This window comes from Leuresthes tenuis, unplaced genomic scaffold, assembly GCF_036924035.1.
Source record: "Leuresthes tenuis unplaced genomic scaffold, fLeuTen1.0.hap1 SCAF_2, whole genome shotgun sequence".
NCBI classification, from domain to species: domain Eukaryota; kingdom Metazoa; phylum Chordata; class Actinopteri; order Atheriniformes; family Atherinopsidae; genus Leuresthes; species Leuresthes tenuis.
This window is the reverse complement of record NW_027325356.1, coordinates 4,039,349-4,065,602: the sequence shown is the minus strand read 5'-3', so window position 1 is coordinate 4,065,602 and position 26,254 is coordinate 4,039,349. Positions and strand designations below refer to the sequence as shown.

At 43.3% G+C, this 26,254-nt stretch overlaps 1 protein-coding gene across 1 annotated transcript; it reads left to right on the top strand.

Moving 5' to 3' along the window:
- The first annotated feature begins 726 nt into the window (after positions 1-726).
- On the top strand, positions 727-26,220 carry LOC140302316 (aggrecan core protein-like). The gene is made up of 19 exons (XM_072381149.1): positions 727-859; positions 3,734-3,828; positions 3,966-4,057; positions 6,231-6,522; positions 7,613-7,787; positions 8,429-8,556; positions 8,925-9,218; positions 12,376-12,669; positions 13,356-13,530; positions 13,611-13,738; positions 13,821-14,114; positions 14,690-16,405; positions 18,952-19,136; positions 19,377-19,515; positions 21,304-21,462; positions 21,544-21,626; positions 23,005-23,149; positions 24,387-24,569; positions 24,669-26,220. The coding sequence occupies exons 2-19, from the start codon at positions 3,825-3,827 to the stop codon at positions 24,734-24,736; spliced, it is 4,554 nt and encodes a 1,517-aa protein (XP_072237250.1). The 5' UTR covers positions 727-859; positions 3,734-3,824; the 3' UTR covers positions 24,737-26,220.
- The last annotated feature ends 34 nt before the right edge of the window (positions 26,221-26,254 follow it).

The window sequence follows — 26,254 nt, the reverse complement described above, 5'->3', positions numbered from 1 at the left end:
TACAGTAAAGAAATATCATTAAAGTCACTTTAAAACCATCTGCTGCACTATTTTTATCGTCAATTTTAGGTTTTTTTCTTCTTTGAGAAGGTTTTTTGGTTTACGTTCATTCTTTTTACATGAAAATGAACATTTCCAATAGAAATGAGTGGAATCCATACCTTTTAAGGCTGTATCTTCAAAATGACACACTGTGAGCTCGAAGAGTCCATTTAAATACCACTTTTTAATCTAATTTTATTTAGATATGAAGGTTCGCAGCAAAGGGTTTCGGCACGTCTTTCACACCCTGATTAAAAGATTTCTTGAAACTTGTAATAAAAAATACATACATTATCTGAAAGTTTAACCAGATTCACCCATCTCTAAGGTATGGGAACTTTCCAAAGGCAGTTTTAGTGAATAACTGACACCATTTATCAAATATAAATCAAACCAAAGTCCCCAGAAACTTCAACCACAGCTGCAGAAACTTTCCATTTCCATGACTGACATCAGATGCTTTGAGATTTGCAGGTTTGTATAATTCATTGTTGCATACATTCACTATAATCTATAATCTAGACTGAATCTAAACACATGAGGCTTTATTACACTGTCACTGTGTAATAAAGCCGGCTGAGCACACCTCTGAGAAACAGTTTAAGAGCTCTGAGCTCCGCCTCCTTCACTGTTTCCCTCTGAGGTTTGACAGCCAGACCTGCTTCCAGGCTCTTTCCTCTGCGCTCAGCCAAGCATCCTGAGGACTCTCTGGGACTTTTAAACTCACAACCTGCCAACCTGTAGCTCAGCTGAGCTGAAAAACTCATCGCTGGAGAAGAGTTTGACTTCTTCAGGCGGAGCCTGGTTCCTACAACAAGTGAGTAAATTATAAAGTTGGTGTTTTAATGAAGGTTTATGAGCGTTATGAGGCTTCATTTAACAACTTCTTAGCAACACTTTCACACTTCCAGTGGCACCTGCTGCATTGTAAGGTATGAAAACCGTCCCTTCCTGAGACATCCACAGATTCGTCTTATTTTTCAGTCCTTAAAAAAGAAAAGGACCTTAAAAGCTTATCAATAAGAAAATTAGATGTTAGATTTGTGTTAAAATCAGAAATTTAGAATAGTTCAGACCATCAACATCTCAGCCTGAAAACAAAAGTCAAAAACATTTATTTTCTCATCTATCTAGTCTGTTGCTTTTTTATTTCTTTCTATTTATATTCTTTAACATATTTTTAAGGCTTCTTCCGCTCCCCGCTGCGATTCTTTTGTTTTATGTAAAGCACTTTGAATTGTTTTGTACATGAAATGCGCTTTACAAGTAAATTTGACTTTGAAAAGACGGAAAAAGTAAATGGGCATGGAAATGGAAGGTAAAGCCAAAACATCCTTTCTCTTTCTATACCCGCTTAATTCAATTCAGGGTCCCTGGATCCCATCCCAGCTACCACTGAGCCAGAGGCACAGTGCACCCTGGCCGGGTCGCCAGTCCATGGCAGGGTCAACGTAGAAAACCAGACCAACAACCATGAACTCACACTAGGGTCAATTTAGAATCACCAAGCATGTTTTTGGATGCTGGGAAGGAGCATCAATGATGTATTTTTTGCTCTAAAGGTTCTGGGTGACTGCAGCTATTGGGTCTATTACACAGACATAGTATTATGTACCACACAGGACTGGACATGTGGCTAATTTTAAACCTTGTTCTCTAACGGAAGGAATGTGGCGCATTTAGGGAGAAAATGGAAAAATAAATAAATGAGCTTGTGAGGATCAAAGCGCCGGCTGAGCTCCTTCCATCACGTCTCACATACTTTCCCTCGGCTGTCTGAATGTGAGCAGTGTTGGGATGTGGTGGAATACACACCGTACTGTTTACACGGGCGCTGGTGTCGTCAGACCTGCCATAATGCCTTCTTCAGGGGGAACAAATCTGGTCTTATGGGCCCACGGGTCGCTCTGGGAGTGGACCTCACCACAGCAGCTGAAAGGGCGCAGTGTGGCGCCGGCCACCGAGGCCGCTCACACACAACTGGGCTGCTAATGAAGAGCTGAGTCCAGAAGAAGGACATGGCAGTCCTGAGCGGGGTTTCCGAAGGTTTAAGGGAAGCAATGGCTGCTTCTGAGACCGGTTGACTGTGAAATAGCAACTGGAACAAGAGATGCGGGAAGATTCTGATCTACTTTGGGATCATGTGTAATATGTCTAATTTACTGACTTTGTTGATTCATTTAGAAATATAACAAAGGAAGTGTTGTTGCTGTCGGACTGGCAGTTCGATAATTACCCCTGAACTGCAACTCAGTCCTAAAACATCGCTCACATGGCCACAGTGCAGTTAAAAGATTACAGGTCACTTTCATCATGAATAATATGATTATCTCATATATATACAGTTATTAACTGAAAGGACAGATATATTGTACAGTTCCTGATTTCTTTTATATATTACCAGGAAAACACCTTTATTCTCCAACTCAGCCTGAACCCTCTGAGACCAGCTTTCTGTCATTTCTTTAAGGAGTCTTCAGGAATAGTTCTCCAGGCTTCTTGAAGGACATCCCAAAGCTCTTCTTTGGATGTGGGCTGCCTTTTGTTCCGTTCTCTGTCAGATGATCCCACACTGCTTCAATAATGTTGAGGTCCGGGCTCTGGGGAGGATTCATCCCTCCATAAGACCTGTTGCCACTGATTTTCAGTCCACTTCTTGTGTCATTTGGCACAGCTCAGCCTTTTCTCCCTGTTTCCCTTCCTTAAGAATGGCTTCTTGACAGCCACCCTTCCATGGAGACCATTTCTGATGAGGCTTGGGCCAACAGTAGATGGATCAGCTGAAGGTCCAGATGCATCTCTCAGGTCCTGTCAGGTCACAGCTGGATTTTTTCCTCTTTCTTAAGGACATCACTTTCAGATCCTGTTCATCTGCCGTAGATAGTTTTTTTAGGCCTGACACTTCTTCTTTTGTCCTCCACTTGTCCAGTTTCCTCAAATGTTTTAAGGACACACTGCACACCATGCTGAGACATGCCAAGTTTTCAGCTAATAGCTCTTTGGGAATCACCTTGTTGCTGCAGAAATCCTATTTTCTGTCTGTCAAACTGTGTTTTCTTTGCTGTTTTTCATAGATGCAACTAAAGAAATGGGAACAAATGATGTGTCTTTGTGACAAAATGCCTAAAGATCCAGTTTAAAATGGCTTCTTTGCTAAGTTGTCTGTTCTGTGTCGACACAACACTGGTTCATCCCTTGAGTTAGGAGCCTTTTTTCTGCCTGAATAGGTCAGAGTTAAGTGGCTGAACAAAGAAAAAACACATTCCTCTGAAAAAGGTCAGGTACAAGGACTGGACTGAAAATGGGTGAAAAAGCAGCCAACGTCCAAAGAAAACCTTTGAAAGACTCACCTTTAACCACAATCGGTGCTGTAAACCACACCTAAGGTGACCTGGATCAGCACCTGATCTAAATGGGTCCTTCTTTTGTCCGTGTCTTTTTCAACTCGTTACCACGTGCCATTGAGTTGTTTTTTTTTGTAATCTTGCAATCTATCGTACAGATTTAATTTACACTGCATTTCCTTAAAAGCATATATGAACAACCGCATCAAATGCTTCACTGCTCCAACAATTAAAGGCATATTTTACATCTTATCATCAACCTTTGTGCCGGCTGGACCTTAAAATGTAACACAGGTCATATCCTAACTCTGTGATCCTAATACATTTAGCTTTTCTTTATTTTTCAGGTGAATTATGATCAGGTGGGCTGTGCTGCTGTCTGTGAGTCTGAGAATCATCTCAGCAACATTTGATTATGTTTACGAGGAGCACTCCCTTATGGGTAAGAAACCCTCATGAGGGTTATCTCCATCATTTCAGCTGCATTCATGCATTTCAGTTTGTTTAAAAAAAACAAAACTCTGTACTCACTTGCAGACATGGAGATGTTCATGTGTTTATTTTTCTGTTTTGTCACAGATCCGGAGGATGTGCTGAGTGTGAACATTCCTCTGGAGGAGCCACAGCATCCTCTGCTGGGGGACACGCTCGTACTGCCGTGTTACTTTGAGGTGTGTGATTAAAGACTCACTCTGTGGTAGTGGAAGCATGTTTTTCCACTGAGGATTCTGCCAAATCAGAGAGTCTTGGAATCAATTCTGTGTTCAGAAGCCGTTGGTTAATTAATGTTCACTAATTAGTCTAAAAACAAACACTTTATGCAGAAAATAAGAAACTATTTATCAGGAAATAACCTCTAAAACAGCCTATTTTTAATGGCAACACTGATCAGCACTCAGACAGGTGGGGGACTGAAAGTTTTTGAAGACCAAACTAGAACTAGACTGAAAGTTTTACTCTCCTGCAACAAAGTGTTGTTTTGTTTTCATTGATGCCCAAATGTGTGCAGAAATGTGTCAAACCTTTCAAACAATAATAATCAGGGTCTCTGAGCAGCTGAAAAATGCAGTTTTCAAAATGCATTGATCTAAACAGAAGGAGAAGTAAAGACCTGCAAGAAAAAAGATCTTCTGAAGACAAACTGGTGAAAATGTCAGTATCTGTGCAGATGAAACCTCCATCGAGACAAACCAAGAACCTCTGATTCTTGTCACTCAGTGGGTCCACATGATGAGTTTAACTGGATTACAGCTACAGTTGGGTTCTGCTCCTTATCTGAGGGTAATTATCCTTGGATATATGGCGGTGAATGAATGGAATCACTGGCACAAAGCATGTCATACCCCGGTACGATAGGTGGCGCTGTCCCCATTTCAGCTATCGCTAATAGAGCCACTTCCTGTTGACGTCTTCACCACCAACAACAACAAACTCAGGCATTCAGAAAGATGGCGAACGCAGAGCGAGATGAAGCTGCGTCCCTCTCCATCTGTGATGAGCTGGTTATGGCACAGAAGATGCCAAACGGCGCATTCTCCATCGCGTTGTTTGCTTCTTTCTGACGGCAGCGACGGCAACAGTAACATCGTCTCCTTCCACTTCCGGGTGACGATCGCGGGAAAAAATCTGGAGCATGCGCAGAACGCTCGATCCGATCCACTGTCGTCTCCAGGCACGTTCAGTGTGTTTGGATCGAGTTATCTCGGGGTCTTAATCCGATCGTAAGTAACTTGATCCGATTCGTTTTCTTGTCGGATTAAGCTTGTTACATGAGCTGAATAACTCAGTCTTATTGTAATTTAGCCATTAATCCGACTGTCAAAGCGTAGCGACCCCCCCACTGTGAGAGGACGGGTCTACACTCTCCAGATCAGGCTAATGTGGCACCGATTAGAAGTCTTTAGATACAGATATCAATACTTTGACCCCAGATGCTAATGTTTCTCTCCCGGTGGTATCAGATTTACATTGATGTCTTTAAAAGAAACATATAACCTCTCACATATAGCCTTTGAATACATTTCTGGTGCACCTTTCATTCTTCTTCTAGCTGATAACCTGCACACATTTTCACTGGTAGCACTTTGGACTTTTAGCCAGAAGCTAGCTTAGAAGACGTGACTAAGAAAAGGAAAATTAAGACGATTTAAATAACAAACTCTTTCACGAAAGTCCAAAAATGTGATTGCTTGATGTGATTTTAGTCTGTTTCAAAGAAGACTTGATGTGCATCAGAGGGAATGAAACTTTGTGAATCAACAAAGATTAAAACAACGTACAAGCTGGTTTCGGTCTTATCCGGTAAACAATAAACTCACATTCCTAGATATGATACAATTTCTGAAGAAGAGCTCTCTCCATCTTTCTCCCGTGGATGTCCACCACAGTCGGTGTTTGTTTTTGATAAGGGCAACTACTTCTTCTACTGAACTAAAGTCACCAGCAACAGAATATATTTCCACCCTCTGGTGACTAGTTTATTTGCCTCAAACCAGGTAACAAAACTGTGTCCGAGTCACGTTTCTGTCAAGCCAAATGTCTAAGGATCACCTCAGGTTTGTTTCATTAGTGAATATAAACCCAGCTGGTGTCCACATGAACTCAGACTCCAGCATAAAAAAATTAAAGAAGATATAAAATAGGTATTATGCTCACTTTGGTGGATGAAATAAAGCACATGATTATGAAAGCCACACATTATAACTGCACCTCATCAACAGAGTAACATGTGACTTTTTCATTTAATTTTAGGGGCAGCATTGGAGTCATTCAACTGTAATTATAATGATTAATTGGCTTCCACCTCAGTAAACTCTGTAAAAATATCGTTTTTTTCCATCGTAGGACCACACCGCCCCAGATCCTGGAGCTCCCACCATTGCCCCCCATTCTCATCGCATTAAATGGAGCTTTGTCACCAAAGAAAAGGTCACGACCATCCTGGTGGCTTTGGAGGGACGGGTGCACATCAGCGAGAGATTCCTGGACAGAGTTCACCTGCTGAGCTACCCTGAGACCCCAACAGATGCTGGCATCAAGATAAGTGATCTGCATTCCACTGATACCGGAGTGTATCGCTGTGAGGTTCAGCACGGCATCGAGGACAACCACGACATCGTCCATGTTCACGTTCAAGGTGTTCATATCAGCTTTTATTTCTAAATATGCCATCAGTTTACTTCCTTTCTTCCCTCTGCTTGCACCACACATGACTCACCTTGTAAATGCAGCTTTCAAACTATCTGTTTTACAGGAGTTTTTGACAAGAGATGGACAATAAAGGCTTTAAAGTCAAAGATCGAATCAAATTTAAGGATTTTTGTGAGAAGAGGATCATCCAATTTTAATAAAGTTGGATGAAGTATACAATCTTGTTTATATTAGATGTATAAAGATAAATGTAGCATGTTTAAAATGAAATTGAGGTTGCTTTTTGGGGTTTTGTCGCCACTGACTGTAAATTAAGAGCAGAGAATATTGGATATCAGCAAAAACACTACATGGTGCATTGCTAATTTAAACTGTGGATTGTGCTGTTCTGTCTGCTTCTTCTGCCCAATATAGTCTGAAGTTTTACATTTAGAGTATACCTGGTTTCTGACTGTCAAAGATCAAACTCAACTATTCATTTAAGACAGTTAAATCACACAATGTTGTGATTAAATCCAATGGAAAACGGTCAGAATCTGTCAACCTTAGATGTGTAATCAGCCTCAAATCATTGTGCAGAATTCATCTTTTTAATTTCTAATCAAGATTCTTAGTTTGAAGATGTTTAAGTGAAGCAAGCAGTCAACAAGGGTGGAGAATTCAAGATAAGGAGCTAAGGAGAGGAGCTTTGGTGCATAATCATATATTCCAGTTCCATCTAAGCCATTTGAAGGTATGAGGAGGAAATTCTCATGTTGTGTGGTTAAAGAAATGACCTAAAGCTGAAAAGCAGGCACTCAAAGGAAGAAATGAAGAACACAAAGAACAAAAAAACTAAAAGTACTGCAGGGTTGGAGCTCCAGGAAAACAAAATCCTTGAAACAGGAGTCCAAAAGAGTATCAAACATGCAGGACGGAACAGGGAAAGAAAACAGGTGGTTCGATGAGGAAAGGGAATCTTCTGTCCAAAGACAGACAATCCAGCAGCTAAGAGAAAGAATTCAATCAAAAGTAGTTTTAACACTGAACATCTTACTCAGTTCAGCCTTAACTGAAGCTCCTCTTTGTCTCTCCAGGGATTGTTTTCCACTACCGGCCCATTATGGGTCGCTACACGCTGACCTTTGAAGAGGCGAAGGCAGCATGCGCCCAGAACAGTGCGGTTATAGCTTCTCCTGAGCAGCTGCATGCGGCCTACGACGATGGTTTCCACCAGTGTGACGCCGGCTGGCTGTCCGACCACACTGTCAGGTTGGTCATTGTTAGAAAAAGTCTCTCAAAATTAGGCTCAGAGTCGCTGGATACGATGAACACAAAACATTTATTTCTTGCAAGAAGGAGACAAGTCTGCACAACCTGTCAGGAAGCTGCTCAGAGTTGTCTGCTAACAAAACGGTGCTCTTGCTATTTATATTGTTTATGCTTGCTGGCCACACAATGTTATGAGAAAGGGACGTTCAATGTTATGGGAAAAGGCATTACTCACCATTTAATCTTATGGGAAGACGAGTTCAGACAGTCAAAACACTTTTGCTTGCTACATAGTGTTATGAGAACCAAAAGATCACAGAAACTCTTATTCTTGCAGCTTTTCTCATAGTATAACTATATAATTTTTCTAACAGTCATATAAAGGGAAATTACTTTTCCCATCGATACATACCAAGCATCCTCACTTTTTTCCCATTGTTTTACATACCTTGCAGCTCGTTTAAGGCCTTTCCAGCCTTAAGGATACGGTCGTCTGCAGTAAAAATGTGCATTAACCAACTATGTTGACAGCCAGCACCAGAATGCAACAGAAGAGGCTGCATCTGATAGTTTTAAGCTGTCAGATCATCGTCTGATATTCAATACTGATGATCATAAATCTGTTTTTCCTTTAACCAAAGGTACCCGATCCATGATCCGCGAGTGAACTGCTATGGTGACAAAGAAGAACTCCCCGGCGTGAGGACTTACGGAGTGAGAGACCTCAATGAGACGTACGACGTTTACTGCTTCGCTGAGAAGATGACGGGTAAACTTTCACGAACACTGACAATGTTCAGGAACATTTCATTTCTTTATCTGTTATTTCTGTATTTGTTTCTGTATTATTTACATTGTATTAATCCATTTATTCCTTCCAAATAATGGATTTCTTTATCTTAAATTACACCCATCCCCCCTCATTTGCACAATGAGGCAGAAATGAATACAGGAACGTAAAAATGGGCACATTTCCAATATTTATTAACATTTTAACATTTATTGTGGGGAAATGTGTCCATTTTCCCAATAAATGTGCTCTCATTCACATATTTTTCTGTTTCGTTTCCACGGTTAAAAGCATCAGAAACTTTGTTTTCCAAGCCTTCATCAATGGACCTTTCTTTTCTGAAACAGGTAGAGTTTTCCACGCTGCTTCTGCAGAAAAGTTCAGCTTCTCCGAGGCTGCTGTGGTGTGCTCTACCCGCGGAGCCCAGCTGGCCACCACAGGTCAGCTGTACTTGGCTTGGCAGGGTGGGATGGATGTCTGTAACGCCGGCTGGCTGGGAGACAGGAGCGTCCGCTACCCCATCAACATTCGCCGGCCCCAGTGCGGAGGGGGTTTGCTCGGAGTGAGAACTGTTTATCTCCACACAAACCAGACAGGATACCCTCTTCCTGAATCCCGCTATGACGCCTTCTGCTACACAGGTAGGCCAGGTCTTAGACAAAGAACGGAGCCACTGAGAACTTTAACACTTTGCCTTGTCACAGATTTTAATACAAAGTCACTGAAGGTATAAGGGGGGGCCTGTAGCTCAGCAGGAAGAGCAGTTGCCCAATCGGAAGGTCGGTGGTTTGACTCGGGCTACATGTCGAAGAGTCCTTGGGGAAGACACTGAACCCCTCCCAGTGTATCATTGGGGGTATGAATGTGTATGAATGATTAGAAAAAGCACGTAGTTAAGTATCTTAAGACGTGCTGTGAGTGGGGTGAATGCAGCATGTAGTGAAGCACTTTGAGTGGTCAGTTAGACTAGAAAAGCGCTATACAAGTACAAGTCCATTTACCATTTACCATAACACAAAAGCCAACACCAAAACTACATCTGTTCTCCATATAGGGACAAATCAAATCCGCTGGGGACTAGATGGGTGTTTTCTTATTTAGCTACTCCTTGTGCTGCCCATTTTGAACCCACTCATCCATTTCCCATAAATTATCCAGCAAAAACCCATATTGCGAGCTCACCTGAATTCACCCATGTGGTTCGCACCAATTAGGGACTGGATAGTGTAATGGTATGATTGCCACCTTTTGTGTGGGAAAGGACTAGATGGGTGTTTTCTTATTTAGCTACTCCTTATTTAGCTACTCCTTGTTTAGCTACTCCTTGTTTAGCTACTCCTTGTGCTGCCCATTTTGAACCCACTCATTTTCCATAAAGTGGTATGATTGCCACCTTTCATGTGGTTGACCTGGGTTCAAATCCCCTGTATGAAAGGTACTGTCTCCAGTAGGGGTCCTTAGGCAAGGCCCCCTTACCCTATCTGCCTATCTATATTTATGAGTTCTCTCATAAAGACCACTTTAAACGGGCTTCGTCCTAGAGTAGGCAGGTCCCCAAAGGGAAATTAGGTCGTCTTAGCAGTCCAGTATATTTCAATACAATAGAATAAAATACAGAGGTAGAAAAAAACAAAAATGAGAACACAGAATGGTACAAATAATATACTATGAATATGGATATGTGTAACTTAGCTGGTCTAATAACTTAGCCATGATAATTATATGGAACCATGATGTGTTACATGCAAGTTAGTGTTTTATTGGTGCAAATACAAGTGTAACGACAGTATAAAAGGTATAAAAGGCAAAAACAATTAGTTCAATTCTAACAAGCATGGAAGTCAATATTCTTCCAGCGCATTTTAATTCTAAAGCAGAACTTTTGAACCTCGAGAAGATGATTAAACCTACAGCTCCCTCCTCCTCCCTCTCTGCTGTGCTTCAGCTCTGCCTTCCTGCAGAGGAGGATGTCATGCAAGGATAAGCATAAGCAGTTACCGAAAACAGTCCGAGGCCTTTACTCGGGCTGTGAAAAGAGGCTCCAAAGGACGGGTGAATGAGAGGAGGTTGAAGGTTAACTTTAACTTGATTTATTTTCTAAAAAGTCTAACAGAAAGCGCAGCCAAGCCAGAATATCATAAAACAACAATGTGAAAAGAAAAAAAAACCTAAGAACTAACCAAACCTGACTATGACAAAGGAATATGAATTTACTGTGAGGCAAACCATGGAGTTGGAGTGGCGAGAATCTGACAACGACCAATGACTGTAAGAACCCAGAGGGGTTAAATACTGTGGGAACTGATGAGTGAATGAATGCAGCTGAGAGAACTGAACAGGTGTGGCAGGTGAGCTGAACACGGGGACCGAGGAACCAGAGACAAAACAGAACTAAGACCAGAACCAAAGCAGTAAAGAACCAGCTAATGAAGAAAAAAGATGAGTAGCTTTAAACGAACCAATAGAGAACAAACCAAAGTGAAACAATGACCCACAAACCTAAGACCAAAGTCCAAAAAAGACTCAAACCCTCATAAATCATACTGATATGAATCCTCCTGTATTACTGAAATATCAAAGGTTATTAAATGGGAAGGATGGAGCTGCACGATGGTGGTCAGCCTCAGCGAGAGGGTTCCAGGTTCGATCCCCACCTTTCTGTGTGGAGTCTGCATGTTCTCCCCGTGTATGAGTGGGTTCTCTCTGGCTTCCTCCCACCGTCCAAAAACATGCTGTTAGGTTAACCGGTGTCTCTAAAGTTGTCCCAAGGAGTGAGTGTGGTTGTTTGTCTCTGTGATGGACTGGCGACCTGCACAGGGTGACCCCGCCTCTCAGTGGCTGAAATGGAGACTATAGGAGGGATTTTCTGTGGTGAACCCTACAGGGAGAATCTGACAATGGAAGAAGTGTGAAGTTCTGCTTTAGGCCACTTAATAAAAAGCTTTGTCAAAAAACAGCTGATGGTTTTCAGACCATGTCTGGATTAATGTGTTTTATATTTGTTGTGGCTCACACTTACCCAGTGTTTCTCAATTCTGGTCCTCATGACCCGCCGCCCTGCATGTTTTAGATGTTTCCCTCTTTCACCACACACTCCTTATCAAGCTCTGCAGTGGCCTGATAAGGAGCCATTCATTTGAATCATGTGTGGTGGAGGAGGGAAACCTCGAAAACATGCAGGGCGGCGGGTCATGAGGACCAGAATTGAGAAACACTGCACTTACCTAAGATTCAGCACATTGGTGCTGGCTTTACTTCAGTTGGGTAAAGTTTAAATGAATGCCAACGCTCACACTATGAGGGCATAGTGGTCAATACAGTTGGAAGGAAAATACATGTAAATACAATACAATACATACATGTAAATACAATATCAGCTGCTCTTGTAACGGAGTAAAGTGCTGCATTATGTGTGGTATGTTGGCTCTTGGGCGTCTCCTCCTTAATGCTGGCGTGGTTACGTCATCAGTTGCACCTGATGGACGTCAGTATTGGGATGGATGCGTCCAAAGTAAGTCGGTTCTTTGTTAGCAGTCTTAGTTAGAGTTATTTTTTACATTCCTTTATTAAGTATTGTCATTCCTCTGCAGTATGCGTGCCTGACCAGCATTTCCGTGTGTTTATAGGAGAGAATAAACGGCCGGTGCAGGCGAAACCAAAACCAGTCTCAATTACTAAAAAACACAACGCAGGGTATCATTAGGGAGAACTGAACCTGCCAGCACCAAGGACTGGTTACACTCTCACTAACATACTCATACACGCAGAAACAGCATCCATCTTCTCTGTCACTTGTAGAATTTGCAGATGAAGACGGTTCGGGCGCAGAGGAGGGAAGTGGCACCTTGAGCGTTACCACGGTGACGCGGAGCCCAGAGGTGTTCTTCAGCAGGACGACCACAGAGAGCGAGGCAGCTGGTGAGCTGGAGACTCAGCAGCCCATTCGTGTGAACTCCACCTTCACGGAGAGCCCCACCGCGCTGCCTCAGCCTCCACACGCCACCGAGATCATACCCAACCTGATTGGGGCAGTGACCGCCAGGCCGAATGTGGGCAGGGAGCCCAGCAAAGGCTTTGAGATGCCTCCAGCTGGTGAGTCATGGAACTGTTTATGTTTCTGTATTCAGCAGACGCTTTTATCCAAAGCGACTTACAAATGAAGATATAACAGTTATAAAAAGCTAACAATAAGCTACATAGAAGGAACCCAGGAGTCCGACTCTGTCAGAGGGGACAGAGTAGAGATAGGGTGCAGGCATAGAAGGAAGTGCAGAAAGATAAAGTGCAGAGATAGAGGGGGGAGGGAAGTACAAGGTAAGTGCTGGGATAGGAGATGCTCTCTGAAGAGCTGGGTTTTCAGGAGCTTCCTGAAGATAGACAGGGACGCCCCTGTTCTGGTAGCGCTCGGTAGGTCATTCCACCATCGTGGGACGACACATGAACAGAGTTTGGATTGTCTTAGGCGTGGTGTAGGAGCTGCTAGACGACAATCCTGGGACCAACGGAGGGACCCAGTTGGGACAGAAGCCTTTGCAAGAGCATTCAAGTAGCTGGAGCCGTTCCATTAAGCTCTTTGTAGCTAACATCAGGGACTTGGATCTGATGCGGGCGGCTAAGGGCAGCCAGAGGAGCTCAATGAACAGAGGGGGGACGTGTTCTTTTAGGCTGATCCAAGACCAGACGCACCGCCGCGTTCTGGACCATCTGCAGAGAACTAGATCCTTTCTAACCAAAGAAATGTTTCCACTACTCAAGAACACTCCTTGTTTTCAACACAGGTGTGGTCTTCCATTATCGTTCAAGAGCCGGACGCTATGCCTTCACATTCGTTGAGGCTCAGCTGGCCTGCCAGAGCGTCGGAGGCTCCATGGCAACACCACAGCAGCTGCAGGCAGCGCATGAGGCTGGATTTCACCAGTGTGATGCAGGTTGGCTTCTGGACCAGACTGTGAGGTAAACCTGAGACGTGTTGTGTTCAGAGCTAGTAAAGCGGCGCCTCTCCCAAACTCGACTCAGGATTTGCTCTTGTGTAGATATCCAATCGTCTTCCCGAGAGAGAGGTGCGCCGGAGATCTGGGGGATCATCCCGGAGTTCGGTCATATGGTCTGAGGCCAGCAGACGAGAGATATGACGTGTACTGCTACATCGAGGGGCTCAAAGGTTGCTTAAACGTTTATGGTGCCATTAGCAAGCTTAGATGTCTTTGTTTTCCACCAACATGTCTCCTCCATCTGCTCCACAGGGGAGGTTTTCCACGTGGGATCTCCTGAGGGTTTCACCTACAACGAGGCTGTTTCTAACTGTCAGGAGCACAAAGCTGCCTTGGCCTCCACAGGACAGTTCTACGCAGCCTGGAAAATGGGTTTTGACAAGTGCCGTGCGGGCTGGCTACTGGATCGCAGCGTCCGCTATCCCATCAACAAGCCCCGCCCCGAGTGTGGAGGAGGGAAGTCGGGGGTGCACACCGTGTACCTTCAGCCCAACCAGACACGCTATCCGGACTTTGGTGCCAGATTTGATGCATATTGTTTCAGAGGTAAACGCCGGGCAGCTTTGCTACCTTCCAGGCTTGTTCTTGGTTTTGTTGATAATCCGTTAATGTGAGTGATTCATCAGCTCCTCGTCTCGCTTCATTCTCGCAGTGGACGCTTGGCTTGTTGCAAATGAAACTGAACTGAACATCACGGATATCCAGGAGGCTCTGCTAAATCAAACTTCAGTCACTGATTTGTTAAAATCCGGTAAGTTTAATCACAGATAGATTCATTTTGACCTCCCAAAAATGCCATCTTACACTTTGTCTTTCATATTTCTGTTCAGGTGTTTCCCCCATTGTTCTTCCCATTCATGTGGATATTTCAGGCTCTGGTTCAGGCTCAGCAGACTATGGCTCAGGATCTGCGGTTGGTAGCATCTCCGGGGATCACTCAGGGCAAATGTCTGGCTCTGGAGATCTATCTGGTTCTGGAGATCAGATTACCTCTGGAGATAATAACGCTTCTGGAGATCTATCTGGTTCTGGAGATCAGATTACCTCTGGAGATAATAACGCTTCTGGAGATCTATCTGGTTCTGGAGATCAGATTACCTCTGGAGATAATAACACTTCTGGAGATCAGATTACCTCTGGAGATAATAATGCTTCTGGGGATCTGTCTGGTTCTGGAGATCAGATTACCTCTGGAGATGATAACACTTCTGGAGATGTGTCTGGTTCTGGAGACCGAGCTGTCTCTGGAGATCAGTCTGGCTCTGGGGACCAGGCCGGCAGTACTGAGCAGCCCAGTGGAGGATCAGGTGCCAGCGGAGCAGATGCTTCTGGAGCAGATCTCAGTGGAGAAGGATCTGGCATCTCGGTCGTTTTCTCAGGCACCAACAGTGTTGTGTCAGGGGAGGGATCAGCATCAGGAGAACCTCAGGAAGCTGGAGAGGGAAGTACCACAATCCTTGTTATGCCTTCATCCGGTGCAGGGTCTGGAGAGCTCAGTGGTGGCAGGGATCTGTCCTGGTCTGGCTCTGGATCTGGTTTTGGCTCCACAGAAAGCGGCTCTTCCACTGGACAATTTTCTGGAACGTCATCTGGTTTCATCTCAGGACAGGACTTTCCTGGGCTCAGTGGTTTTCCTTCAGGCTCTTCTCCTATAAGTGGGAGTGGACAGCTTTCAGGAAGCGGAGATGCTCAGATCTTACTTATCGATAGTAAACTGATTGAAGCATCCATCACCAGGAGGGAGTTTGAGCTTTCAGGAAGCCCAATGGTGTATAGTGGTTCTGGGGACTTTTCAGGATCTGGAAGTGGCTCAGAGTTCTTCTCTGGAGTAACACTTGTGGGTTATGGCTTCACTGAACTCAGTGTGTCATCGTCTGGAGAGCATGAGGAGGCCTCCGGGTCTTTATTCTACAGCTCTGGACAGGGAAGCGGTGGACAGTTCTCTGGATTTGGTATCTCAAGTTTCCTTTCTGGGTCTGGATCTGGAAAGTTTGGATCAGGAACCTCTGGATCAGAATCTTCTACAAGTGGAGACGAGAGCAGTGTTACCTTGTTGGATGGGACTCTTATTAAAAAGGTATCTGGAGACACTGCACCGTTTATGGAGCTGGAGCAGGGCTCAGTGGAATTCAGTGGAGAGGGAAGCATGGGCAGCAGTGGTTTTTACTCTGGTGGTGGACACGCTCACACATCCACAGCCGGCGCCATTTATTCAGGAGCTTCTTCTGGAGCTTCCTCTGGAGCTTCTTCTGGAGCTTCTTCAGGAGCTTCCTCTGGAGCTTCTTCTGGAGCTTCTTCTGGAGCTTCCTCTGGAGCTTCCTCTGGAGCTTCCTCTGGAGCTTCCTCTGGAGCTTCTTCTGGAGCTTCCTCTGGAGCTTCTTCTGGAGCTTCTTCTGGAGCTTCCTCTGGAGCTTCCTCTGGAGCTTCCTCTGGAGCTTCTTCAGGAGCTTCCTCTGGAGCTTCCTCAGGAGCTTCTTCAGGAGCTTCCTCTGGAGCTTCCTCTGGAGCTTCTTCTGGAGCTTCCTCTGGAGCTTCCTCTGGAGCTTCCTCAGGAGCTTCTTCAGGAGCTTCCTCTGGAGCTTCCTCTGGAGCTTCCTCAGGAGCTTCTTCTGGAGCTTCCTCTGGAGCTTCCTCTGGAGATGTGCAACAGGAGATGCTGCCCTCTCCAACCAGAGAACAGGCTTCGGCAGGGAGCTCAGCAGGTCCAGAGGAGGCCCTTTATGGGGCTGAACAAACAGAAGCCCCCGGTTATGATTTCGTGGCCCCAGGCTCTGCGCTTGTCCCTACCGGACTGGTGGCTCCTCCCACTTCTGTACTGAGCCCAGGCGTTGGAGAAGGTGGGTAAATCTAACATTTTATTCTTTCCTTTGAGAAGTTAACTTTTTGGACAAAAGGAAGCTTTACAAAGACAGCTTTGGAAAGACAACATAATCCTATGCTGCAGGAAATCACATCAGACTTTTTTATCATCCTTCCTTCTCTTTCCTTTCCTTTCCTTTCCTTCTCTTTCTTTTCATTTCCTTTCCTTCTCTTTCTTTTCCTTTTCTTTCCTTTCCTTTCCTTTCCTTTCCTTTCCTTTCCTTTCCTTTCCTTTCCTTTCCTTTCCTTTCCTTTCCTTACCTTTCCTTCTTTCCTTTCCTTCCCTTCTCTTTCCTTTCCTTCTCTTTCCTTTCCTTTCCTTCTTTCCTTTCCTTCCCTTCTCTTTCCTTTACTTTCCTTCCCTTCTCTTTCTTTTCCTTTCCTTTCCTTTCCTTCTCTTTATTTTCCTTTCCTTTCCCTCTTTCCTTCCCTTCTCTTTCCTTTCCCTCTTTCCTTTCCTTCTCTTTCTTTTCATTTCCTTTCCTTCTCTTTCTTTTCCTTTTCTTTCCTTTCCTTTCCTTTCCTTTCCTTTCCTTTCCTTTCCTTTCCTTTCCTTACCTTTCCTTCTTTCCTTTCCTTCCCTTCTCTTTCCTTTCCTTTCCTTCTTTCCTTTCCTTCCCTTCTCTTTCCTTTACTTTCCTTCCCTTCTCTTTCCTTCTCTTTCTTTTCCTTTCCTTTCCTTTCCTTCTCTTTATTTTCCTTTCCTTTCCCTCTTTCCTTCCCTTCTCTTTCCTTTCCCTCTTTCCTTTCCTTCTCTTTCCTTTCCCTCTTTCCTTTCCTTCTCTTTATTTTCCTTTCTTTCCCTCTTTCCTTCCCTTCTCTTTCCTTTCCCTCTTTCCTTTCCTTCTCTTTCTTTTCCTTTCCTTTCCTTCTCTTTCCTTTACTTTCCTTTCCTTCTCTTTATTTTCCTTTCCTTTCCCTCTTTCCTTCCCTTCTCTTTCCTTTCCCTCTTTCCTTTCCTTATCTTTCTTTTCCTTTCCTTTCCTTCTCTTTCCTTTACTTTCCTTTCCTTCTCTTTATTTTCCTTTCCTTTCCCTCTTTCCTTCCCTTCTCTTTCCTTTCCCTCTTTCCTTTCCTTCTCTTTCTTTTCCTTTCCTTTCCTTCTCTTTCCTTTCCTTTCCTTTCCTTCTCTTTATTTTCCTTTCCTTTCCCTCTTTCCTTCCCTTCTCTTTCCTTTCCCTCTTTCCTTTCCTTCTCTTTCCTTTCCTTTCCCCCTTTCCTTCTCTTTCTTTTCCTTTCCTTTCCCCCTTTCCTTCTCTTTCTTTTCCTTTCCTTTCCCTCTTTCCTTCCCTTCTCTTTCCTTTACTTTCCTTCCCTTCTCTTTCCTTTCCCTCTTTCCTTTACTTTCCTTTCCTTTCCCCCTTCCCTTCTCTTTCCTTCCCTTTCCTTCTCTTTCTCTAACGGGCAGAATAATGTTTGCTAATGAGAAACAAAACTTCAGAAAAGAAGATACAAACAGCTACTAGCTGCATTGGCCATATATATATATATATATATATATATATATATATATATATATATATATATATAATTGTTCTATAGACAAATGAAAGATGGTTTGAAATGGGTGCATTATAATTACTGTCTCATGTCAGTGAGTACAGGATATTATCAGAGTCACTTCTTCTTCATGGAATCACACGACATAATCGCTCTTTTCTAACCTGATCTCACATGTGTGTTATTTTTCTGTGAAGAAGGAAAGGAGTAGAGGCTCAGGGCGACTCTCTATCCCCCTTTCAATCCACATCTTGGCTTCTGGCTCAGTGGACGACTCGTTTTGCTTCGGTACCATTTAAAACCAACATAAACTTAAACTGCCATCTCAGGGCAGTCTATAACCAAGCCTTGTTAGCTTTGGAAATACGTCTTTATGAGGTATTTGCCAGGATAAACAAGTTAAATATTAAATCATATGTAACTGTGTTCCATTTCTTTTGTTTTCCTGGTACTTGAGGGCTGTAAATTAGAGACTTTTGCTCATAATGTAGCCTGTACTGCAACCAAATCACGCCTTGTTGCCTTGTTTAGCTGTAAAATAAAACCATCTTCACTTTTCCTGTCATTTGGAAGCAAACACAGCTGGTGCACATCGTGTTTGACTCTTCTTGGCTGTTTTCCTTCTGTTCTTAAGGCTTTAGCCCGTGTGAACCCAACCCTTGTGGTAATGCTACATGCACAGCAGAGGATGGTGCTGCTCTCTGCCTCGGTGAGTCTTGGATCTACTTTTCTATCTTCCGTTTCCTTCCCTTACAGCAGCCTACGTTATCATTGACTTATTGCGTCTGCTCTTGTATTTTCTTTGTATGTGTTTGTTATTTGCATGTTTTATGTTCCTGGACTGCTTTGTGTAGAGTTTCAGAAGCACATTTAACAGAATATGTTCACTGTTTGTGACTCAGTCCAACTCCACTTATGAAACACGTGTTTTCTCTGCCAACTCTTCTGTCCTGATGTGTTCTGCACCATTCATCGTTTGTTCTGCACTCTTCTGCCTACGGGTGTCTCTGTATTTGTGTGGCAGAATGTCACAGTGTTCATCAGACATGCATCAGCTCTTCTCTGAGGATGCGCCGCCTCCGTGTCAAACGTGTTTACCGCAAAGTCTTCAGCCTACATGTTGTTTTTGGTCTGCTGCGCCTCTGCTCTGCTGTTTCTGCTCAACCTGTGGCAGAAAATGCTCCTTCTGGCATCACCGATGCTTTCTCCGTGCTGCAACTTTAACACTAATCTTCTGCTGCAACTGAGCATGGATTCAAATAGAAACTTACTGCATATATTAAAATCTTTTAGTTTTTAATCTGCAAAAATGAGTCAAATTAATGCATTTTTGGCTAAAAAAGCTTTAAATAAAAGGATTTTGTGTGCAGTAAGGTGTGATAGCTCCACCTCCCTCTGCTTGCTGGCGATTCTCCCACCTCCCGCCCTTACCCCTCGCTGAGAAAGTAGTATCACCCGCCCCCGTTTTTTGCAGAAGTAGATGTGTGCCATCCCAACCCTTGTGCCAACGGAGCCACCTGTGTGGAGAGTGCAGACTCTTTCAAATGCTTATGTCTGCCCAGCTACGGAGGGGAACGCTGCCAGATCGGTACGAGATCAGCTTCAGCTAATAAATACTAACAACAGGCTCCTAAAAAACAACCGAAGAGACCTTAAACATCACCAGCAGACTGCTCGCTGCAGCTCAGGAGGAGTCCTGGTGGCTCAGAGGTCAAACATGCATGGCGTGTGCACTGGTTTGTGGTGGAAATCTGTTAAAGGTGACAGAAGTATCTAAAGGATCAGTTCACTCAAATATTGGGTAATGGCACCGGTCTTTGCTGTAAATGCTGTAAATTGCTGCATTAGTAAGTGCAGAGTTACAGAAAACAGAAGGTTTTTCTCAGCCATGACAACAGTTCTGAAAAATGAGAGCGGTGTGACTCACGGTTGCTAAGAAAAGGTCAGAAAACATCCTCCTGGTGCTCCTGTCCACATCTTTATATGAGTAACCACCCAAAGAAGGTTTCTGCACAGTGTAAACAGTCATATTTTCCATATTAGGCTTTTTTAGGGCTTCTGTGTCCTTTTAAAATCCAAAACACTGTGTGTAAGTTAGGAATAAACCCCCCCAGCATGTGTGGGGGAGGCCTCTCTGGGACATAAGTGAGCTAAACTGGTTCAATCCTAATATCCTGCACTGATTATGCAGGCCAAATGGCTGCCGGTCCAAATGTTCATCCTATCTCGTTACTACTTGGGTGAACCACATTCAGGTGAGCTCCCAATATGGGTTTTTGCTGGATTATTTATGAGAAATGGATGAGTGGGTTCAAAATGGGCAGAACAAGGAGTAGCTAAATAAGAAAAAACACCCATCCAGTCCCCAGCGTCACCCTGCATCAAACCCACATGGGGAGTTGGGACTGGGCCAATATGGAACCTGTGGACACTCCCAAATTTAGCCTTTTTCAGCTCATTTGTACAAATTAGACTTGAAACAAACTGATTTAAAGGAAGCTGATAATGTTAACTAACTACTTTAGCAGCTACAGTGGTGTGAACATGTTGGGATGTACATGTGTTTGTTTGCATTAAACTAGAACAGGGATGTCCAACTCCGGTCCTGGAGGGCCGCTGTCCTGCAGGTTTTAGATGTTTCCAACACACCTGATTCAGATCGATGCCTCATTGGCTGGTTTGTGCAGAACTTAACAATCCTTTGAAGAGATTCATTTAATCTGAATCAGGTGCATTGAAGCAGGGAAACATCTAAAACATGCAGGACAGCGGCCCTCCAGGACCGGAGTTTGACATCCCTGCTCTAGAAGGTGAGATCTGGGGAGCAGATTTCAGCCACAGGGCCATCACTACTGGACTTTTCACTAAATCTATGAGATTAAAAGCTCTGAAAAGGCTTTAAAGGGACCACGAGCTGAGGAGATGTAGTCTTGAACTCAGCTTGTGAGGAAATAAACTTGCATGTTGATAGAAGTATTGAGGTGGAAAATAAAGCTGAATGATTTAAGGGGTAAGTGGTAAAATATAAATATGTTTTTGTCATTTGGTTGAACTGATCCTTTATACAGTGTAATCAAGATGGAGCAGCTGAATGAATGAGGCATTAGTAGCATTGGGCAGGAGCTTCCCGGCTGAAATGGAGCATTATGTGTAATTTACTGTGCTGGGATGTTTTGGAAAGACTATAAATCATCTATAAAGTGAAATACTGCACTGGTAGTTGGAAGAGAATGAGAAGAAAATGGAGGCTTCTCATAATCTGATATTGTGCTTTATGTCCATGAAACCCGTTTGTGTTTGTGGAGGATTTCTAATCCCAGTCTTTCCCAGACGTTGAGTTATTTGAGCCGTTTCACAATGTCGCTGTTTGCTGCAGAGGAGCAGCTGTGCGAGGACGGCTGGACGAAGTTTCAGGGGAACTGCTACCTGCACTTCTCTGACAGAAAGCTGTGGTTGGAGGCAGAGCAGCACTGCCGGGACCTGAACGCACACCTGGCCAGCATCATCACACCGGAAGAGCAGCAGTTTGTCAGCTGTGAGTGCTTAATGTGGCGTCTGCAGGGAAATATGCAAAGATTAGACATAAAAGGGTACTTTTGATGTTTCTGCTCCACAGCTCATGCACATGACTACCAGTGGATCGGCCTGAATGATAAGGCCGTAGAGAATGACTTCCAGTGGACTGACGGCACTCAGCTGGTGAGTGAGGACATCACCCTGAGGTGTTGTTAGAGGGTTTAAGAGGTTGAGTTTTTATTATAATATAAAAAAAAAGCTATCTTCAGTTCAAAACCAGGAAAAAAAAGATTCAAAATGACCTCAAAGACCCCGAAAGCTGCGCAAAACGGCAATAAAGACAAAAATGATCACAAAAACACAGCAGGATCCGAAACAATGAGGCAAACATGCAAGAAAACCACAAAAATAAAGAAAAAATCTAAATAAGTGATTAATTTTAAGAGCTCATCTGAAAATAACATGAGTTTATTAAAATACTTTACAATCAAATAGAATTTAAAGCTAAATTTAAAGCTAAAACAACAAGGTAATAAGAAATAATAAAGTATAAAAAAGGCCAGATCACAGTATTGCTGTGAGACAAGACTGTGAACCCCCTGATAAACGGACTCCCTCCCCGGGGTTTGGGAGCTCTGGGTCAGCTCGGTTCTGGCTGGGTCTGAGGGCGACCCACAAGTGCATCAAGTCCAGTGAAAACAGCTAAATAAGTGAAATCAATAAAACAGTGGATGGATGGAAAAATCCCAGCGGTCATCAGGTGAGAGGCGGGGCCACCCTGGACAGGTCGCCATCCCAGGGCCACACAGAGACAAACAACCACAAAAACACCCAAAATAACTAAAAGAAGATGATAATAATAATACATTTTATTTGGAGGCGCCTTTCAAGTCACCCAAGGTCACCTTAGAATAAAAAAAATACAGGATAAAAGATATAAAAGCATGAAAGATAGAAACTACATTAAAACAGAACAACATAAAAACAAGATACTGAAGACAAAGTCCAAAGGTTACAGGGACAATAAGTCAACCTTTATTCCAGACTGTTGTGATAGAAAAGCATCTTATGTAGAGATTCAATATATAAAGGTTAAAAAAAGCTGATTTATTCTTGTTAATCGTTTATTAATCAACCTTAAAGCACTGCTTTAATCAGTGGTTTTTAATTGATTTGCATTTAACTTTATGGTCGTTTAAACGAGTCAACAGATTAATTGGTGAGAGATTTTGTTTCAGAGCGGCTATTTGTGTGCCAAATAAAGTCATGAAAGTGGTTGTTTTTGTGTGTTTTAAGAGGTTGTCTGAGCTGATGAGGATGCAAAATAAATGCAGTGTCATCCCAAAACAAGCACCAGAATAACCAAAGCTGCTCAGTCCTCCCACCCCGACACAAGTGGAGCATTCAGCAGCAAACAAACCGGCCTCCAAGCCGACATTTCCACTCCACATAGAGGTCCTAAAACGCTGAATGGACATAAAAACAAGCTGAACAAAAACATGCTGCTGTGTGGCTTGATTGGCAGTGAAATAGTGTGTTTGTAACACCTCCTCTTCCACAGCAATACCAGAACTGGAGGCCAAACCAGCCTAATAGACACCAGACGTCTGGAGAAGACTGTGTGGTGATGATCTGGCATGAGAATGGCCAGTGGAGCAACGTACCCTGCAGCTACCGCCTGCCATTCACCTGCAAGAAAGGCCCAGGTATGTTGGCCTTTAGCCCTCACAGCTGCTCCAGTGTGTGGAAAGACCCTGGAAGCTCAATTCAACACCATTTTATTCATCCCCGAAGGGAAATTACATCACTGCAGTATGAAGTATTATTTAAAAAATCTGTTGTTATAGAGCAGGGGTCGGGAACCTGTGGCTCGCCAGCCAGGTGTGGCTCTTCTGATGACTGCATCTCGCAGATAAAACAAAATATTCGCACTTGTTTTAATCCATCCATCGATTTTTCACTGCTCAGGGCTGCAGGAGCAACTGTCCATGATTTTAATTGGATGATACTGGACTACGTAAAACAGGTAAACGCCCCCTTTTGAATCAGTCTGCTCGCTCATTAGCTCAAAGCTAACCCTTCAACGAAGAAAAAAAGATGACGAGTGTCGTACATTTCAGGCCGAATGGACTGAAGAAATCGCCAAATTCTGCGGTGTGTCTAATTTGCAAAGACAAAATTACATCGATGAAACGGCACTTTGACACGCGCCATGCTACCTTTGCATCAAAATACCCGGCAGGAGGCAGCAGAAAGAAAGCGAGCCGAGAGCTACTAAAATATATTATATGGCTCTCATTGAAATAAATTTCCAAATTTTTTTTGCTTTCTAGATTTGTTTGAGTCAGAAACACAAATACTAGATGATAACAGCTGGAGAAAATAAACATTTTGTGCTCAAATATTGATTAAAGCATAACGTTGATGATTAAAACTGAAAAACAGCAAACGTGGAATAATAAAACCTGTTTAAAGTTTAACCGTCTTCATGATGGTTTCATCTGAAAGAGCCTTCTTAGAGCTTCATTCTGACTGAAAATAATCTCCCATTCATGGTGCTGGTGTTCTACGATGCAGAAACGAATAATTTATGGATATATTCAGCATTATAGAGCAATTTGAGTCTTGAGAGGTAATTCACACGACTCTTAAGAAGCTTCAGCAGTCGCTGTAAAAGACAATTAGAAGAAAACCGTCCTGTAAACACAAACCAAATTTTTTTGCTTTCATGGCTCTCTTAGTCAAAAAGGTTCCCGACCCCTGATATAGATGGACAACAAAATTAAATACAAATCAGCTGACGGGTTTAGGGAAGCCACAGCTGCATTCTTCCATTTTCAGCCTTCATTGTCAAACCAAAAATATCAAAATGTTAATGAATGTTTGGAAATGTTACTGAAATAAGTCAGTTGCTAAAGCCGTGGTCTCCGGCTCTGTCTTCAGTGTCGTGTGGCGCTCCGCCAGAGGTGGAAAACGCTCACATGTTTGGCAACAGGAGGCTCGAGTATCCTGTCAACTCCATCATCCGCTACCAGTGCAATCCAGGATTTAGACAGCGCCATCCACCGGTGGTTCGCTGCCAAGCCGCCGGACGGTGGGAGAAACCCCAAGTGGAGTGTACTGATGGTGAGAGCAGTCCTGTGTCTTACCTGGTCTTTTAAGTGTGTCATTTTCTGAAAATAATTCACATTTACTTGGTTTTTCCACCCCTCCTCCTCGCTGCAGTGAAAGCCAGAAGAAGATTACAGCACAGGAGCCGCAGGAGTCCAGCTGCCAGCAGCTCTGAGAAGTAAAATAATCATTTAGTATCTGAAAAGAACAGTAAAGAACCACGGAAATCCATTTACGTAAAGATAAGTTCCCACATGATTGGTGAGACATCATGGTAATGTGATTTTTGTTTGTCCCCCGCCCCGACTAATATATTTTAGATTTATATATATATATATATATGGTAATTTTATGGCTCTAAGTTCATTTCCACTGTGTGTTTTGTGAAATCGTTGCTGTTAATGTTCTGTAGTCTGCTGTTGGACTGGATCACACAGATGGAAAGGTTGGTATCTTAGGATTAGCTATAGATTCATCTCTAAATCACCCATCAAAAACCCATACGGCGCACCTTTTCCTCATATCTGCTGGATGAAATGTAGATTTAAAGCTTTTAAATCGAAGCTTACGTCATATATCAGACCTGACTGAATGGTTTCAGTCCTATTTGCTGTCTTCTTCTATCTCAGCGTAGTCAAAGGTTTTATTTCTCCTCATAAACCAATAAAACATGATAAAATAGGATGAAAGTTGGACCTTTGACCATATGAGCTCATCTTGAATGTGATGGCAGCAACATTTTCCCACTGTGCAGCATCCCCTCTTCTTTTAACAACATCTGTAAACATCTGGGAGCTGAGGAGACCGGCTGCTGGACCTTTGGGGGAGGAACGTTGTCCCGTTTACCATCAGAAATGAATTTAACTGAGAGCCAATAACAAGCTGGATGGTCCCTCTTCAAATATCGATTCATCAGACCAAAGAACACTTTTCCACTTTGCTTCAGTCACTTTCAAACGAGCTTTGGTCCAGAGAAGATGAGTATTATGTTCATCTGTGGCTTCTTCTCTGCATTATAGAGCTTTAACCTGCATTTGTGGACGTTTCGGTGGTTCCTGGAAGTGTTCCTGAGCCCAGGCAGTGATTTCCAGGGCAGAATCAGGTCTGCTTTTAAAGCTTTCCTCCTTTTAAAGCTTTAAAGCTTTAGGTGTCAAACCTAAATACCCAGTGGGCCAGAATTAAAGCCTTGATATTTATTGAAAAAAATGTCTACAATTGAGTTTTTCCCTCTCTTCAGATATAATGACGAACCTTTTCATATGGAAACAAAATGAAGTTTTGCTTAAACATTGAATCTGGAACAAGCAAAGCTCAATACTATAAACACAATCAAATGTCAAATAAAAGACATCTGTGGCATCTTAAATACGATTCTTTCTCAATTTGTAGCCTTCAGAGTTAAATTTAAATTAATCTTTTTCCACAGATTAACAATAATAATAATAAAAATATTTTTTAGTTTCCCACCTGTCCAGAAAGCTCCTGTTTCCCACCTTTCATCTGGCCATTTTTGGGAGGGCCCAGTGCGACTGGTAGCATGAGGCGCCCCCTCCTCTGTGGGTCCTGACTGATGCAGCAGTGGAGCATTCTGGGATATGTAGTATTAGTGGTGCATGAGCTGTCTACCGGCAGGCCAGCTCCAGATGTTTGGTATTATCTCATGGGCCAAATATAACTACAGTGAGGGCCACATTGAGTTT